Source organism: Vigna radiata, chromosome 8 (genome assembly GCF_000741045.1).
Source record: "Vigna radiata var. radiata cultivar VC1973A chromosome 8, Vradiata_ver6, whole genome shotgun sequence".
NCBI classification, from domain to species: domain Eukaryota; kingdom Viridiplantae; phylum Streptophyta; class Magnoliopsida; order Fabales; family Fabaceae; genus Vigna; species Vigna radiata.
This window is the reverse complement of record NC_028358.1, coordinates 39915082-39935606: the sequence shown is the minus strand read 5'-3', so window position 1 is coordinate 39935606 and position 20525 is coordinate 39915082. Positions and strand designations below refer to the sequence as shown.

At 26.3% G+C, this 20525-nt stretch overlaps 1 protein-coding gene across 1 annotated transcript; it reads left to right on the top strand.

Moving 5' to 3' along the window:
• Window positions 1–16723: 16723 nt before the first annotated feature.
• Window positions 16724–18589, top strand: LOC106770635 (serine decarboxylase-like). The gene is made up of 5 exons (XM_014656436.2): window positions 16724–16921; window positions 17081–17312; window positions 17399–17592; window positions 17678–17814; window positions 17922–18589. Exons 1-5 carry the CDS (start codon window positions 16780–16782, stop codon window positions 18492–18494), a joined length of 1278 nt encoding a protein of 425 aa, XP_014511922.1. The 5' UTR covers window positions 16724–16779; the 3' UTR covers window positions 18495–18589.
• Window positions 18590–20525: the final 1936 nt, after the last annotated feature.

Sequence of the window (20525 nt, the reverse complement as noted above, 5' to 3'; positions counted from 1 at the left end):
TTAATATATGGTTGTGTTTCTTTCAGTAGGCCTGTTTTATTGTTTTGGTTGAGTAAAAAACAGCTTTTTAGTTTGTATAATATAAGATTTTACTATTTTAATTTTGTTTACCACTGTCTTGCTGTCAATGATAACGTGTCAAACAAGATTTTATGTCGTCGAAATATGTAATAGTGATACAATGATAAAGCTCTCACGAATCATGATACTAAAAACTGTAAATCAGTAAACAAGGATGTGATTAACTATTGAATCACGTCTTAATATAACAATTACATATTTTTTATTCGGATTATTCAAAGTCAACTTTTATACGAAGATGTGAAAGTGAACTTTATAAAATAGGTAGATTATCTCGTCTAAATATATTAAGAAGCAAAACAAATTAACACTTTATTATCAAAAAACAAGACACGTTTGGTTGCTAAAGATTTTCTCAAAAAGAGAAAAAAAAATTGATTATAAACAAACATTTCTCCTATATAAGTGAAATACTCTTTATCTACATGCTAGATAATAACTTATCATTTTAATTTGAAATTACATAAGATGGATATGAAAATAGCTTTTTCAAATGGTAACCCAAAAGAATATAATTATATGGCACAATGAGAAGAATTTTTTTCTATTAACTACATACTTTTTAATTTGCAAGCTCAATAAATTTCTATGTGATTAGAAGAAGTATATTGCCAACGATATTTGAAATAGGGAATAGAATAAAGTAAATGATACAATGCTTACTACCAATAACATTGATATTTTATGTAAAATATTATCTTTCTAATAATTTTTGACATGAAAAATACAGGTATTACAAAAATTCAAATACATTGATAACAGTTTATCATGCATTGTGTTCCATGATTACATGGTTGTGAATTTAAGTAATTATTTCTAACATATTTCACTGGAAAAACTCTAATTTTGCTTTTTTTATCGTGGAAATACATAAAATGAAAAAAAAAAAAAATCGTAGTTGTGATTTATTATTGAAAACAATAGTTAATAGGAAAGACATAGGACGTATATATAAAAAGGTATATTTTTTATAAAAAAAGTCATTTTATATTTAAAGTGACATCTAAAAAATACTGATTTAAAATATGTATAAAAAAAAAATCACGATATCCCTCGCTCCCTTTCATCTGGTATAGTTTTTTGTTAAAGAAAAAGGTAGATTTTCAAACCCAACAAAGTAAAATAATAATAATAATAATAATAATAATAATAATAATAAAGAAAATAAAAATCTTAAAATTATTCACATATCATCAATGAATATAATTATAATAGAAAAAATTGAAATTAAATTGGCCTGTGAATATTGTTCCCTCTGAGTTGAGTTTTATGGAGATTTGGGATTTAGATAAAAATGAATATAGTATACCAAGATGTGCACTTTTATGGAATTAAAAACTTTTGCAAGAAAGGAATTAAACCGAAATTCTCTGAATCTCTTTTCTTATAGCAAAGACTTTGGAATTCGATTCTATAACAAATATAAAAAAAAAAATGGTTAAATATGTTTTTACTTTCTTTGGGCGATTTTGGTTTTAGTCCATTTTTAAATTAAGATACAATTTAGTCATTCAATTTTAGAAAACTCTGGTTGTAGTCTTTTTTACCAATTTTTTTAACTTTATTTGTTGTTTCAAACGCGTTTCTCAGTTAATATTGAAACAAAAATATGTCAAACAGTGTAAATAATCCAAATGCTATAATGAAACGTGCTTGAAATAACAAATAATAAAGTTAAAAAAATTTGGTAGAAAAAGACTAAAATTAGAGTTTTCTAAAATTGAATAATTAAATTGTAGCTTAGTTTGAAAATAGACTAAAACCAAAATCATCCAAAAGTATAAGAACTAAAAACATATTTAACCCTAGAATCAACACATAAACATATATGTACAGCACCATGCAGGGGTAAAAAGGTCTAAAATTTAATTAACTTATTAACTCTTTCTTCAACCCTCACCTAAGTTTTTATTTTACGTTTTTTTAATTATTTTTCTTATTCTCCTGATCAAAGTTACCGACATGATTTTCAGCACCCTAAAAGTTTGGCACGTGTTAAAACTTCATATTTTCCTCTTTGTATATTTCTCCCAGTCACGTGTATTTTATCGTGTAAGATTTTCAGTTAACAAATGAATCATCCTTGTTTATTTACATTTATTTCTTATACTCTTAAGCTTTAAATCTATTTAAAATTTTTAAATTGAAATCCGTTTAATTTTAATATATATATTAGATTTAAAATTTAATATATTTTTATTCCAAAATTTTAAAAAACAATAAATATAATTATTTTAATTCAACAACTTATTTTTTAATTAAATAATATAAACAACTTAAAAAGTCAAATAAAATAATGGATAATATTCAAGTCCTTAAGAGTTTAAGGATCTCTATTAGAATACTATTAAATGTCAGATATATGTATGAAAGTCAGTATCACAGTGGAATGTTATATTTATAGATATTTTAGGCCATAAATAAATATAAATATATTAAGTAAAGTTGAAGATTATTCAATTTGGAATGCAGCGATAGCATTACAAACTCTGCTATTTATAGTTACCATGAATTAACTTCTCAATTCCACAATTCAGAAAAACCTCATATCAATTCTATATTTAACTTATTTTCAAAATACTTAATTTCAATATATAATTATGTATTACGGATTATATAATTAAAATATATTTTTTAATCTGAATATATTTTCAAAACCTATAGTTTAAATATATATATATATATATATATATATATATATATATATTCTAAATTATATAATAAAAATATAGTTATTTTTCTGTTATAAAATAAAAAATCATTAAAAAATTTGAATTTTTTTACACCTTGTGTGAAGCCACGAAATTGGTAGAAGGAATCCTAAGTTAGAAAGGGGCTTTCTTTTTAAAACATCTCAAAATTTTCTTCCTGCATCCCCAAATATTTTTAAATTCCTAAAATGACCTTAAATATTTTTACTAGGAAAAAAAAATCTCTCTCCTTGTATTTAACCTCACAATTTAAAGGTGCAGAAAGAAGCCAAGTTATAAATCTTACGAACCGCATAAATGGCCCAGAGATCAGCCCATTAACAGAAATACAGAACCACACAAAACCCGCTATTCGCTTGTGATGTCTTTGATAGAGCAGAAATGAAAGATAATTTTCAGAGATTATGGATTTATCATACTATTTCTTATTTATTTTTCTATCTCAATCATTATTTTCCATTAAATCAATTAAATTACATACTTAATAATTTTTTTTATATTGGCAGAGTTAAGAAAAATATAACCCAAATCATACCAAATTCCAATTAAGAATTAAAATAGTTGAGAGAATTATTTTTTTTCATTTAACATAATTAACATTGATATCAAATATTAACAATAAAAATGAAGAAATTTTAAAATAAAAGACACCTATTTAAATTACAATTTGTTAAAATGAATACGATCTGACCCACTAGTTATTACAAATCATTATAAGGTATACTTTAATTAGAAAGAAATAGGAAATGGAATCATCATTGAAGAGAAATTGGAAGAGAAGGAATCTACCACATGCAATCTAAAATGAACTTTGAAAAAAAGATAGAGAGAGAGGGAGATTGAAAGAAAAGTCTTAACTATTTTTTAAAAAGTATCAGAATAGGTTAAAATTAATGTGCTTGATTTTTTGTCTCCTTCTTAATTAATTATGTTGGAAGTCTTACACTAACTAAACATAAAATTATTTAAGTGTATATAAATGGATGCAAATCTTATAAGTCAATTTTATAGAATTGAGTTAAATTTAAACTTATTTCTAACAAATTAATTTGTTATTTCGATGATTGTTATCACGGCGTATTCAACCAAAGCGATTACGAGATATAACAGATTTCTTTAACATAAAGATAGAGAAAGTTTAGAATTTGAAGTATTTTTTTTATCGGCTTGAAAATTGAGGTAACAATTAAGGAACCTCCACCAAGTTTTGTGATGGAGAGGAGAAAGATCACGATCATATAATTAATATTATTTAATGTGCTATATAGCCACCTATATTTTTCATAATTAAATGTTCCACTTTACTTAATCGGTTTTCAGTTTCATCCACTATTTATACCATTGTTATTAAGTTTAAATTAAGTGAAGGAACCGAAAAATCAGAAAACAATTTGAAATTGTTTCAATTAGAGAATAATAGTAAAAAAAAAATGAAGTAAGCAATTAATAACAAGGGTGATTATTTTGAAAGAATGAAATATAATCTATTATTGAATAATTTAAGTGATTATAAAAAATTTACCACTTTTCCTAATAATAATAATGTGAAATTGAATATGTAGGTTTATTTCACAACGTAGGAGTAGACAGATATAAAATCTTACAAATTAAACTATCAACTTATATTATGAATATATTGAAATTTGTTTATATACATAATTACAGTAAAAATAATATATGAAAGAGTAATATTTAATAAAATTTTCAACATAATAAAATTATAAAAGAAAGGCATTTTAATTAATCAAACCAAAAACAATTAAACTCGTTCAAATTTCAACTCATAACAACTATATAATTCATCCATGAATGTATACATCATCAACAAGGATATTTAATTAATACTTTTAAAAAAAAACATGTGTTAAATATGTATTTCCAAATACTAATATCTAATTCAATTTAAGACTTAAATTTATAAATTAATTCAAAAATCATAAAATTAGAGGAAGTTCATTACAATTTAGGTCCATACATCTACCTATGTCATAATATATCAAAATTCTTCCTTCTATTTTTTATTATCTAATATCTTAATTTACTTAACTTAAATAATAAGTGAAGTAATAAAATTTCTGATTAAAAACATTTTTATTATTATATAACTCAGTAAAGTAAAATAAAAAATTAATCAAAATATAAAAAATAATATTTAATTTACATTTATGAAAAACATACATGTTCGATCCCTTAAGAAGATAAAAAAAGAATTTCTTTTTAGCTTGACGAAAATTTTTTCTTTTAAAGAAAAACTGGACAATTTTAAATATTAATCCAGAGTGATATTTTTACTTTAGACAAAAATATATTCCTAGAAATAAAATATGATAGATCAAAGAAGTATTTTCTACTCTATTACGAGGTCATTCTATTTTTATTTTAGCAAAAAATTTCTATTTAAACAAAAATATAAGAAATATCAGCCTCAATAATAAAAGTCAATCAATTTTAAGAATATATTAAAAGTATCTTAATAATACAAAGTTTTCATATGGTTTTTTCAATTTGGTCTTCTTCTTTTAAAATTCTCTAATTGAGTCCTTATAACTGCTAATTTGAAACAATTGAGCTCCTACCATTAAAATTCGTTAACACTGTTAAAATTGTGCGCAACTGGTGATATGACATGTTAAATGTTTTAGTTGAAGGCAAAATGTGGTACTGTTGGGAGTGAAACGTGGCAATGTTCAAAACTATTAATCACGATTATTTTATAATGTAATTATATAAAATTTGGGAATTGAAAAAAAGGAAATTAGGGTTCACCCAATGTCCAGATGTCTTGCCTCCACCAAAAAGACAGATGCCTAGTCGTCCTAAGAAAAAAAGAAGATTAAAACAATGGGAGTTGAAGAAAAGTACCACCAAAAATGTCAAAAGGGAGCTTACTAAAGAGATGAACAATGTGTAGGGAAGTGGGTCACAACAAAAGAAATTGCCCCAACAGAAGCCAAGTACAGGAAGAGGGAGAACCTAGTTCATTGCCTCAGGATCAACCAGATGGAGCAAAAACACATAACAGTTGAAGAAAGTTATATGTTTTAGTAGAAGCAAATGTAATAGGGCAAATTTTGATGTTTACCATTTTACAGACATGTCTTATAAAGAATGGTTCATGTTTCAATATGTAATAGCCCAATTTATCATATACATTGCTAGATGTATGAACAATGAATGATTACTTTTTGGTATTTATATAAAAATCTTCAGTTATCATAATCTCGTGACTATTTACTCATTCAGTTCTTTATTCAACTCCCAATATAGAAGTAGAATTAGTGTTTTACTTCTTTAATTAGGTGTCAATATAGTACTTTGATAATTCATGTTTTACTTCTTTAATTAGGTGCCAATATACCACTTTGTTAAATATTGTTTTACAATCAAGTGCCAATATAGCACTTTGGTAAATACAGTTTTACTCCTTTATTCAGGTGCCAATATAGCAAACTGTTGCCAACACAGAACAATTCAACTGATTTTTTCCAAAATATCATTTCATTAAACATATGAACCAATAAATTAAACTTGAAAAGCAGTACATTAAACTTATGAACCAGTACATCTTCATAGTAGAAAACATTAACATTATCCAAAACCTACAACTAATACCAAAACAAACCTACTAAGTACATTAACATTATCAAAACCTACAACTAATACTAAAACAGACCTAAATTATCAAGTCCTTTCCATCAACATTGCAATTATAATCATGTTCATTACAAATACAACACTAACAACCCCGACCAAATATTTCATCCAACTTTGAAGACCCATCACAACTTTCTTTACATCAAAGATCTGCTTAACACCTTGGTTTTCAAAACTCTTCACCAACCTCTCATCATTTGCTTCCAACACCTCACAACTAACACTTTCTTCATTTCCCCAATCAGTACACCGTCTGAAGAAGTTGCATCCACTATTTTCACTCTCAATCTTATACATAGGGCAACCCCAGAACTGTTTCCCTCGATTCTTAGTCGTTTCGCAGTCCTCAACACAGTCTTCTCTCCATAATGATAGATCAGTGAAGCATCTTTCCTGTTCCACCCTCCATCTCCACGAGAGCTCACAGACCGCAAATTCTTTCTTCCACACTCATTGCAAGTTGAAGAGGAACACGAATGAGCCATCAACATTGTTGCTCTTCTACTTTAGAACTTCCTTCTTCAAGTGCTGCCCAACCTTCAACAACAATGAATCCTAAATATTTCGAGTTGGGTCCAACTTACTCTCACAATTTCATTCTTCTGACATTTTAAATGAACAATGCAATTTTAAATGAACCCTAAATCCTTGTTTAAAAGTTGCTAAAACGCCACGTTTCACTCCCAACAATACCACGTTTCGCCTCCAACTAAAACATTTAACACGTAATTTCACCAGCTATGCACAATTTTAACTGCGTTAACGAATTTTAACGGCAGAAACTTAATTGCTTCAAATTAGCAGTTATAAGGACTTGATTGAGGAACTTTAAAAGAAGGAGAACAAATTAAAAGAACCGAACGAAAATAAAGACAACTAAAGAGTTTAAACCTAATACAAATTCTAAACCATTCAAATATACTATAATGTGGATAGTGGATTACTGGAGTATAATTTCATGCAAAAGTACACGGTAGAAACAAAGAATTAAAATACATGTGAATACTGTATAACGGTTTAGACTTCTTGAGATATTGTCGGAACTCTAATAATTAATATAATTTAATATATAAAAGAAAAAATATATAAAAAAAGTCTTAAATATGATTGTAATTTTTTAATTTATAAAGGTTTTTCATAATTTTAAAATTTTAAACAAAATTTAACTAATATTATTATTTAATAAAAATGCATTTTTAATTATATTTTTATTATTTATGAAACATTTGTTAAGATTCCTAATACTAATAGTTAGGAAATTGAAGTTTTAATTGTTTTTTACATAATTTATTAATTAGAGAATGATTAGTTAATGTCTAAAATAAGTTAACAGTAACTAAAACTTAATTTCTTTGCTCACAAGAGAAAAAATCGCTTTGTATATTTACATAATTTAGATACTAAAAGTTTCGGTATCTAAAATTTGATAATAGTAAAAAAATTATATTTGTATTTATAGAAACAAAGAATAACTAACAATAGGATGAATACATTGGAAACAAAAACATTTAAAATATTTTAAGTATAATAATAAAAAATCAAGACAATAAGTAATATATATATAGACGGAGTTTGTTAACGCGCGTGCGCCTGTCTTTTAGTTGATACATTTTAACAATGTGTACCGGATTATAGTAGACAAAAATACTCTTATGTATTATGGATTCTAAGTTTTAAAATCGAGGATATTTAAATAATTTTCATTCTCAAAACTAAAAAAAAAAAAAAGAAACCCTCAAATCCTTACTCACCTCCGTCATTCCTCTCAACCTTTTCTCTTCCATCTCTCTCACTCCTTCTCTTTCATCTCTCCTACTCCAACATTTCTCTATCATCTTGAAAAAAAAAAATTAGAAATATTCTTCGTTAAACAATTTACTTTTGTAAAGAGTTGAGTCATTTGCATATTCGCCTTCAGACAGAGGTTCATTTAAGATCTCTTCAATTTCACCGTCTTCACTAACCTCTTTTATTTCATCATCTGCAAATGTTGAATCATCATCTCTTAAAAAACCTTCAGACCAATTACCAATTCCTTCTGATGTCATTATGCTTGTGAAAATTAGATAAAATTAGATAAGAAAAAATTATAAAATGAAAAAAATCATTTTTTGTAAGAAATTGTTTAATAGCGAGTGTTTCTGATTTTTTCCAGGCGAATTACCAATTTCTTCCTATGTCATTATGCTTCTGAAAATTAGATAAGACAAAAATTATAAAATTAAAATTCATTATAAAATCATCATTTTTTTTTGTAAGAAATTGCTTAACAGCGCCAAGTGTTTCTGATTTTTTTTTTTAATTAGGGCTATAATAAAGATGAGAGAGAAAATGTTGGAGTGAGAGAAATGAAAGAGAGAGGATTGAGAGAAATGAAAGAGGTGAGTAAGGGTTTCCGGGTTTCTTGTTTTTTTAGTTTTGAGAATGAAAATTATTTAAATATCCTTGACTTTAAAACTTAAAATCCATAATATATGAGGGTATTTTTGTCTATTATAACTCGGTACACATTGTTAAAATGTACCAACTGAAAAACAGACATACGCGCGTTAACAAACCCATATATATATATATATATATATATATATATATATTATGTTTTTAACTTGTGTTAAAAAGAAGTATCAAGATTGAGTTGTATAAGCCTCTAAGTCATCTAAATTAGATTTTTTTTTATGATGTTTGAGCTCTTTCATTTGAAGATTGAGCTCCACATGATGTCCAAGTACTTTGAGATAATGTTCAAGTTCTTTTAAATAAAGATAGAGTTGTGAAAGCATTGGTCGAGCTCCACCAACAATGTCGGAGCCTTTTCAAGCCAAGCAAGAGATGACCAAGCTTTAAGTGAAAATCAACCTTACAAGAAACAATCTGACACTCAACAACAACTCGATAATACAACATCTATAATACGATCTGACTACAACACGACCTAAACCTGAATCCCGCCTAACTTGACTACAACTCGACCAGAGTACTACTCGGCATGTGTACAAGCTCGGCCTTTGCGTCATTTACAACGACGCATTAGTCTATAAGTAAAGCACATTTCTCATAATCAAGCCAAATAACTTAAAAAGATAAGTGGCATAAAAAATGTATGTTGTGAAACACATAATGGTCATATTAACTGTTTTAATCGATTACTATGCTTATATAATTGGTTAAAATAGAGGAAAATATTTCATAATATACATCTATATGATATTAATCAATTAAGACAATTTCACAACCGATTAATAATACCAGCTATGACTTTTTCCTATAAATACGAGTTTGACCTCAATTCAAAATTACGAAAAATTTGAAATATCAAAAGGTTGATTACGTGAAAGAAGAGAGATTTTGAATTCTTGAAGAGTGCAAGAGTTTTGTATTTTGGGAAATCTTTCAATAAGAAATTAAGACGAAGTTTATTAAGAAAATTCTTGCTTGACGTTAGATTAACTTGTAAAATTTGCACTTCAAATGTATTATGTTCATTTTTTCTTTGTGCGTTAGTATTTTTGTATAGCGTGTTTATTATGTAAGTGAATGTGTAAGACATGATTGTGCCAAACATCACATATAATGGTTTATTCATGGATTGATAGAGTTTATGATTGTTAAGAAGAATTTATAAATCTATAAATTCAGTAATCATAGTAAATATTCTTCTAAACTCAAGTCTTTCTTTATTATTCATTTCTTTTTTCTTAAATTATTTATAATAGAATTGATGATACAATTTGAGAATGATATTTCCTTAATTTTGAATTTTTTAAATATTTTTTGAATTTTGGGGTTTAGAGATTATTCCGGGAGTCTTTAATATTTTAATAAAAAAGAGCAATATACCTTTTTTTCTATGAAAGAATTATAAAAAAGTTGATTCGTGCGGATAAACTTTTTTATCAAAAAGCAGTTTGATTAATTTCAACCATTTGTTTTGAACCTTGCGAAAATAAGATCCTTTCTATTTTTATATAAAAAAATATACTTATGAACTTTTTATAATTTATTAAATTTTAGATACTTGTTCCCGAAAAATGAATAAATTTGAGTTTCATCATGTACTATTTACATCATTAATCCCTTTCCTGTCCAAAACAAAAGAAGTTTAGTAAAACAGAAAAAATGATGTCAAAGAGAACATGTTCATTCCCAAAATACTAAAAAAAATGACAGATATCACAATCCATCCCTAATTGAATTATATCTTTCAAGCTACAAGTTACTTTTTATTTTACCACATTTATTCTCACATTCCCTTAATTTACATACAGTATATAATTATTTTAAAAAAAAAGTAGATTAGATTCATTTTGAATCAAACCAATATAATCCTATCCTATATGTGTTGTTTGTTTCATTTTTTTTTGTTCATCTTTTGTTTTTTTACATGTAAAAGTCTAAATAATCAACAACCAAAAATCATTTTTTTTTAAACCAGTTCACTTCGTCTTGACTAAAAAAAGATATCAGTTGTAACCATATCAACCACTACTTGATGTTGTACAAGACAAAATAATATGCTTGTCGGTGAGGATTTTCATATTTGTTCCGTGCGAAATATCTCACACATAATCCAACATATAAGATTTCTCAATTTTTTTATAGTCTTTGACAGGTGTACTCTCAACGTCATAAAACACACCAAAAAAAATACTAAATACTTTTCATGTGTATCATTACGTTTTCATTCATACCTATCCCCGATTACGCATGTAAATTTCAAGTTTTGTTAATATTTTTCTCTAAATTTAGATATCAAGATTTTATCCCAAAATAAATACTTGAAATATCATTTAAGCATTAATATATTTTATGTAATGTATTTTAATCGTGATATATTTTACCTCATAATTTAGATTAGGTTAAAACTATTTAGGCGTCTCTATTTTCGTAAGGTATTTCCAATTTAGTCTTTTTCTTTTAAACTTTCCCAATTGAGTCTTTATAAGTGTTAATTTCAAACAAATTGGCTCATGCCGTTAAAGATCGTTAACGGTGTTAAAATTGTGCAGAGGTGGGTAGATGACGTGGTTAAAATTTTTCTTTTGAGGTGTTAAAATTGTGCAAAGGTGTTAAAATTGTGCAGAGGTGTTCAAATTTTTCTCATTCTCCTTTGCACAATTGGTGTTCAAATTTTTCTCATTCTCCTTTGCACAATTTTAACACCTCTGCACAATTTTAACACCGTTAACGATCTTTAACGGCATGAGCCAATTTGTTTCAAATTAACACTTATACGGATTCAATTGGAAAGATTTAAAAGAAGGAGACCAAATTGAGAATACCAATATGAAAATTTTCATCTATAGTGTATTGTTTCAGTTAACGTTTTTCCCTTTGCATGTCTATTCCTTTAATTTTCGATCAATATGATTTTACAATTTTTTTTCCGTTAGTAAATACTTATCGTCTTAAACATTTTACTAAAGAGTCTTTAATTTTATTAATTTCGAAATAATAGTAATCTTTTGATGCCACATAGTTTTTTAAAGAAAGTAAAAATAGAAAACTAGAATAAAATAATTTATAAATAAAGTGAAACTTAACTCTATAAAGTTATTGATAATCATAATTTTCCTTATGTAGAATCTAAAACCATCATGATAAAACTCTTTATATATCAACCAGTAGCACGATCTTGTAATATTATATTGTTTTTTTCTTTAATATAATTTTACGATATTTTTAATTTAATTTAATTTTTGAAATATAATATTTACTTATTGTTATAATAGTATATAATACTTTTAAATTATATTCGTTATATTACTTAATGGTTTATTATAAAATACGATTATCGTTAATTTTTTTTTATTCTGAAATTATTTTATCCTCTTTATTTAATTTCAATACATGTACATATTTTTATTTGATATAATATAGTTTTAGAAAAAAAGTATTTTTGCAGAACATTCCTTGATTGATGTATATTATAAGAAAGAGAAACAAGTAAAAATAATGCTTTTAATAGGAGTTAAACAAGTTATACTTAATTAATGTATTTAAGACAGTTTGAATTAGTTGTTACTTAAAAAAGGGGGCAAGTTAATTGCGTTAGGACATCTTATCCAACGAGTGTGTGGGTTACAACTTGTGTTTTTTTCTTTAAAGAATTTCTTAGCAAACTAAAATTTTAATATAATTTAAGAAAGTTCAAGTTACAACTTGTTAAACTATTTCTTTTAAAAATACTTGTTTTACATATTTGAAAGGAAACCAATTCTAAATCAAAGAAATTTGGTTTATAATATTTTTTTAGAGAAGAAAATGGTAAAATTATTGTTTGCTAAGAGAAGTTAAACAAGTTATACTTAATTGTATTTAAGAAAAAATTGAGTTAGTTGTTTCTTATAAATAGGGTAAGCCAACTGCGTTAGTTTTTCCTTGTGCTTTAACTATATGCTAATTATAACGTGTTTTTTTTAAAGAAACTCTCACGAAACTAATCTTTGAATATAGTTAAAAAAAAATCAAAGTTATAACTTATTAAAATACTTGTTTCACATATTTGAAAGGAAAACAAATTCTAACTCAGAATTTTGATTGAGAACATTTCTTCTAGAGAAGAAAAGTTATGTAAGTATATGCTAATTACAACTTGTGTTTTTTTTTTAAAGAATATCAATCTAAACTTTGAAAATAAATCATGAAAGTCCAAGTTATGACTTCTAAAATATTTTTTTTAAAGATATTTGTTTTAATTATTATTTTTACGACTTACTTAACTTTTGGTTCATTCCTTTTTATTTTAGTGTTATATCTAAAAAAAATCTATGACAACTATAACAATCAATAAAAAAATCTAATAAATATGTGACTAAAAAAATATGCATATATTAGCTGGGCAAGTATTTTGTTTTAAAAAATAGTAAACACTTATACAAAAAAAGTAAAATAAAAATAGTAAAGAAACTACTAAAAATGAACATTTATAAAGAAAAAAAAAACTTAGTAACAAATAACAAATTAAGCACATAATCCAAAATGATCAAAGTGACTAATTAATATCAAACATAACAAAACATTAATACAATCTTCAAATGACACATTAATTAACTAAGAATTAAATCAATAGAACAGCCAACTTACAAAACTAACAAATCCACCCTATCCAAATAAAGATCGTCAAAATCATTATTGAGAATCGGAATGATGTAGTGGATGAAATTGAATAAAATAGCAACAACTTATTAGAACAAAGTAACAAAAGTAAAACAAAAGATGCAAAATAAATGTGAAATAGATGTAATAATTTTGAAACATATCCATGGAGTGTAGTCAATGTTTAGCATCAACAAACTCTTTTTATCTAAAAAACAATGAAAACTAGTAGAATTAGGAACCAATGTGTAACTCTATTAAGCCAAAACCAAATTTATAGTATCAAAACAACTAAAATAACAAAACCAATCATAACAAAAATCTTAAAATATTCCATAGCCAATTGATCCTGTAGTAAAAAGAAATTTTACTTGTCATAAATTATATACAACATTAAAATGAAATGTACATATTCACATTAGCATGAACAATGACACAATTTTATAAGGCAACATATAAACATAACATACTAACTTATAATAAGCATTTACTAATGAGATAAAAACATCAATATTTCTCAACTTCAATGATTTGATTGTCAATAGAAAAATACTAAAACAAAGAAAAGTAAAATTAGTTAATTAAAATTCTAGTACAAATAAATTATATATACAATCAAAATAACTTACATTTAATAGAATTGTCCCTCTTTCTTGATAATTTCTTTTAGTGAGAAATGTAATATCCACGATCATTGTCGTTGTCTTATTTTCGACACTCGGAAACTAAAAGTAAAAAATATCAACACAATTAGTATTAAAAACATCAATTGATCTTCAAATAAAAAAAAAATCTATATATCATATTAAGTATATCATATTAGATACAAGAAATGAGGAGAAAAAAAATTAATTTGAACCAATTTAATGTTGTCATATCTATGATTTCAAGTTTTTGAACTGTGTTGACTCATTGGGCGAACTATCTTATTATTAAGGAAAATCAATTTAGTTGAACTCTAGAGAGCTCAAAGAACATTGCTCATTGGGCGAGTATTTAAGTAGAACTTCCAGTATTTGGGTTGGTTGAACGAGCCAATATCTAGTCGAGCAAAGTTAGTTTTCTAAAAAATGCATGAGGTTAGATCGAATCAATTGTTAGGTGAGTTAAGTCTCGTTGAACGATTTTCTCCCATTGTTTGGAGTTGTTGGGTGAACTTTATTCTCGTTCAGTGAAATTGTTTAATAAAATCTTATCGTGGTCCTTCACTAAAGGAGTTAAAATTCACTTGTTGAGCTGAGGTCTTTGACTAAGTGAGCAAAATTCTGATTGAACGAATTTCAACACGTGTTTGTCTTAAGTAAATGAGTATATGTGCAACATGAATTACCTTAATTTTATGATATTCGTTTGTAAATATTTATCTTGGATTGAGTTAAATAATAGTTTGTGATAAAACATACTTAATACGAATTTATTTTGAAGTTACCAATTGACATTTCATTGTTGAGTTTTAACTTGTTAACTAATATATATATATATATATATATTTTGGAAGTTAAAAAATTATTTCGATAACTTATCCTGTGTTGTTATAGTGTAAATTATGATGACTTTACCAACATGAACATATATAAATACAAAATACAAGTGTAGAAAGAGTATGAGGACAAGAATAAAACTTTTTAATTCAAATTAAATAATCATATATATATGTATGTTTTTAGTATATTTAAGTTGTATTTCAAAATACTGTTTATTTATCTTATATGGTTTGCTACATGTTTTTTTAGAACGTAAAGAAAATTCTAAATTAAAAAACTTATTTTGACACACAGACTCTCTCCCTCTGCACAAACATTATCTCTTCTCATTATAACAACTTTTGACTATTTTTTAATTATTTATTATTTTTAATTATATAACTTGATATTTTATTTTTTATGAATAAAATTTTGTTTAATAATATTGAAATGATTGATTTTTTTATCTGTCTAATTGTGTAAATTAATATTTTAATTTTCAGTTATTATTTTTTTAACATTAGCGAAAGAAGATGAAATAGGTCAGAGGATGAGATAGATCGACGGTTTTGTAAAAAAGTTGTTGAGGGTTTGTAAAAAAAAAAATCTTTAACAATTTTTTTTTTATAACATTTTAACGAACTCGTAATCGATTTGTTTTAAATTCTGAAAAATAAATTGAAACCGATTAATAAAATAATAATATATCAAAGTACTTTGTGAAATCCAAGAAGTGGACGTAAGGGTTTAAGAAACCGAAGAAGAAGAAGAAAAACCAACGGAATTATAGAAGAAATGTGTGATGGAAAGTGAGAAGTCGTTGCATTATTAGGCAGAGACTTAATGTTAATTTGAAAAGACATAAATACTCCACGTGATAAAAGAGAATGCCAGTTGCGTTTCCAATGAAAAGGTCACGTGTCAATTTTAGAATCAACCACCTCCACCAAATTTCTTTCTTTTTGTAGTAAAATTAGTTTACTTTTATTCTATTTTGGATGAGTTGTTGAGAGCTTGCCACCTGTCTTGTTAGTACTTTTTGTGTTTAATGTTTTGTACTCTTTTTTATAGATTATAGATAGATATTAGCTTATGATAGCTACTATTACCCAATTTTTTCATCAAAACTCAATATCCTCCTCCATTAAATGAGGAATCATACTTGCACACGATTGATCCCTCAAGTAACTAAGAGTCAGTATACATTTACGTATAGGCATATTCAAATAAAATAATAGTTAGCTTAAAAATAATTAAAAACTAAAATTAATAAAATAATTATTTTGGATAAAATAAAAAGTAAGTTGTGCACTCAAAAAGGAAAATTCTATTTATATTATAGATATATAAAAGTTAACTAACAAATACAAAACATTCGAATAGCAGTCAAAGCCGAGTTTTGAGAAACCAAATTGAAACAAATAACCTAAAGATATGGATTGAAACATTCCTTGTCTCAGCCGACATTTTATTTCTCACGGCTAAACATATCAATACACATTCATGCTTTATGATCCGTCGCCGCATCCTCATTAGTTTGAATAAAATATTTCAAATCAATTTTCAGAACTTTTATTTTAACTTTTACGTAACTTCATTTTATTTTATTTTTTAAAGAAACTCATTTTTCCAAAAATATTTAGGAGCAAATAGATTTTCGACTATAAATGCACATTTACAGTTTATGTCTTTTGCATATGCACTTTCTATTCTCGGACACAATATTCCATCAGTTCGTGCTACACATAGTTGTTGTCAACAGAGGTTGGCTGACAATGTCTCTAGATAAAAAGTTGCAGATAGGTATTGAAGACAAGCTTGCCATCACCGAGTTCAATGGCGAGACACAACCTAATTTGGATTCAGTTATTTCTCACTATGCCCAGAGTCTTAATCAGACCAACTTACGATTCTTGGGTGGGTACCTTTCATGTCATAACTTGTTTTACATGATTCTTAAAATATACAATAAAATGGCACCTTAACAAATATTGCTTAATAATTCGTGTCAAGATATTGAGAAAATAATTGTTGATATTTTGATACTTTCCTTGTTTATCTCTCAATGCACTTCAGGCTACCCCACTAATCAAAACCTCAACTGTGACACATTAGCACCATTGCTTCATTTTCATTTGAACAATGCTGGTGATCCATTTGGAGGGAGCAGCTACTCCATGAATTCAACATCATTTGAAGTTTGCGTGCTTGATTGGTTTGCAAATCTATGTGAGATAGAGAAGAGCAAGTACTGGGGATACGTCACAACAGGAGGAACCGAAGGGAATCTTCATGGGATTTTAGTAGGGTTAGTTTCGTTAAACTTGTAGACACTTTTGATGCTTCAAAAATATGTTCTAAGCAGAAACATCGACTTCCATGTTTTACGTATAGGAGAGAACAATTGCCAGATGGGATTTTATATGCCTCACAAGATTCCCATTATTCAATCTTCAAAATTGCAAGAATGTATCGAATGCAATGCATGAAGGTTAGCACGTTGGTCTCTGGAGAGATTGATTGTGATGAACTAAAGACATTACTTCTTGCTCACAAGGACAAGCCCGCCATCATCAATCTGAACATCGGTCTCCTCTTACCTCTGGCAACTGCACATATAACAATAATATGCACATTTTTTGCTTAAAATTTGAAAGGTTTTTCTTGTTGTAGGAACAACTATGAAAGGAGGAATTGATGACCTTGATCTTGTAATACAAACACTTAAGGAATGTGGTTTCCCTCGCGACAGATTCTATATTCATTGTGATGGAGCTCTGTTCGGAGCCATGTTGCCTTTTATCAAACAAGTAAAGTGCTTTACACATGCTATTAATATGTTGGTGAAATCTGGTAGTCCCATTTGACATTGTTAACTATGTTTTTGTCTAAAAGTATTGTTGGGATAATTGTACAGGCAACAAAGATGAGTTTCAAAAAAGGCATTGGAAGTATAGCTATTTCAGGCCATAAGTTTCTGGGATGTCCAATCCCTTGTGGTGCTGTGATAACTCGTAAAGAATACATAAACGTATTAACGGATGTTGAATATATTGGTTCAAGAGATGTTACAATCACAGGTAGTCGTTCTGGGCATGCATCGATTTTTCTTTGGTATGGCATAAAAAGAAAAGGTTTTATGGGACTTGAAAGCGAAGTGCATAAATGCATAGCCAATGCATCACATCTACAACATCGATTACGAAAGGCTGGAATTGGTGCAATGTTAAACAAGTTTAGCAACATCGTTGTCTTTGAAAGACCACGAGACGAAGACTTTGCTCGTAAATGGAGTTTGGCATGCGAGGGAAACATTGCACATGTAGTAGTGATGCAACATGTTACCACTGAAATGTTGGATTCCTTTGTTGATGACTTTCTTCAAAAAAGGTCCACTTGGTTTGTAGATGGAAGATTTCTACCTCTATGCATTGCAAGTGACGTCGGCTCTAGACATTGTACTTGTTCAATACACAATTCAGTTTCGTGATTAGGAATCTATCATTTAAAACATGTATGGTTAGATTTGTTGTGAGTTGACTTTTAGATTGCTTAAAAACTTGTACGTGAAGTGTCATTTTGTTAGTGGAGTTTTTGTGTGGTTTCAGAATAGATGGTAGATTTCGAATTCATAATAAATAAATATTTATGAGTTTTAACTCATCTACTAATTTGCTATTTTATTTGTTTAATCAATGTGTCAAATTAAGGGAAAAAAAGCTGATGTTAGCATTAATTATAAGTATACAATCCGTCATTTTTTACACATAATTTGTTAGAATCTTATAGAGATTTTGAAAACCAATTTTCGAATGAAGAGGACAAAAATATCCCTATTAAGAGATATTTTTTTAATGTATTATGGATACTCGTACATATTTATTATTCATAAATAAAAAATTAAAATAAAAAATAACTTATATTTATAAAATTAAATTTAATTAAAATTAAAATTATTAATATTAATATTTTTTCTTGGATATAAAGCTGCCCTCATCGTTATCTGAAGTAAATATACTATCAATATTATATAAGTAATTATTATAAATGTTACGTCAAGCATGCGATACAGTTATGCTACCAATTTAGTTTAAGTGTCGATGTTAAAATTCTAACCAAATATTTATTATTATATTATTTACATTACTATAATTTAAAATATATCATTACACGAAAAGTGCTTTAAAAACAAATTATTAGTCTATAAAGTGTAAAATTAATCACTAATTTAATTAGAAATATAATTTTAATAATTAGTTAATCAACACTGATATAACTAATAAAAGATAAATTTATGTTTTGATTTAGATATTAGTTTATTAGAAACCAACTCTATTATATATAAAAGGACTAAACGTGTTATTTAAAAATACAGCTTTCTATAGAGTTAATTGCATTTAAGAAAATTAGAATTAGTTGTTACCTTACGGAAAGGTAAGCTCAGCAATATAATTTTAGAAATAAATAAGTATAATATTCCTTTAAATTTTTAAAATACACGTTTTACTTAAAGGAAAACAATTCTAATTAATCAAATGATTTTGACACATTTAAAATACACGTTTTACATATTTGAAAGGAGAAGAATAAGTCAAAGAAATTTGAAATGGCAGACACACTTTATCAATTATTCTTGGATGAATCTTAGAAAGTTTCATTTTCACGGTAAAAAGAAATTTTTACACAATCAATGTTTCACAAATTAATCTTCAATTAAGATTGACTCGAGCTAACTTTTAATAAAAAATATTTGATTGATTTTTGATTGTGGTAATCTTTAATCCAATATTTAACTGTCTTAATTCAAAATTTTCAAAATTTAAAAAATATTCAATCTGAATCCAATTCAAATCTAATTAAATAGATTAAAATTTAATTTTTCAAAACTAAAAAAATTAAATTCATAATTAGATTTAAAGTTCAAAAACATGATTTTGAATTTGAAATAAATTAATTTAAATAACTTAAAACAATATAAATTTGAATTATTATAAATTAATTGAATTTCAAATTTTGAATTTAAAATAACTTTTCTAAAATTACACTTTTATAACTCAATAGATTGAATTATCTAAACTAATGCAAAGTATTCAATATAAATAAATCAAGCTGATAGAATTATTTTTCTTAATTAAAGACCAATTACTAAAACACTACTAAATCAATATTAATATATGAAGGATTTCTTTAAAGTATATAAAACTTACATTATTTTGAAATTTAATCATCTCAAAATGTTACATAACTTGGTAATTTTTAATTGTTGCGATTAATTTGTAAAAAAATAATAGTATTAAAGATGAAATTTGAGTAAAAAGGAGGAAGGGAGACAGTTGGTGAAAGGGTGCAGATACACCTCACACTTATTATCACTATGCGGTATGCTTTATTATAGAAATTCCCCAACCGACACATAGCAATTGAATTATTGGAATGCAAAAGCAACTTGCCCCCATTCTGTAAAAATAAAAATAATATTATTATTTTAACTTAATTATATTTTTATTCTTTTTTAAATTTA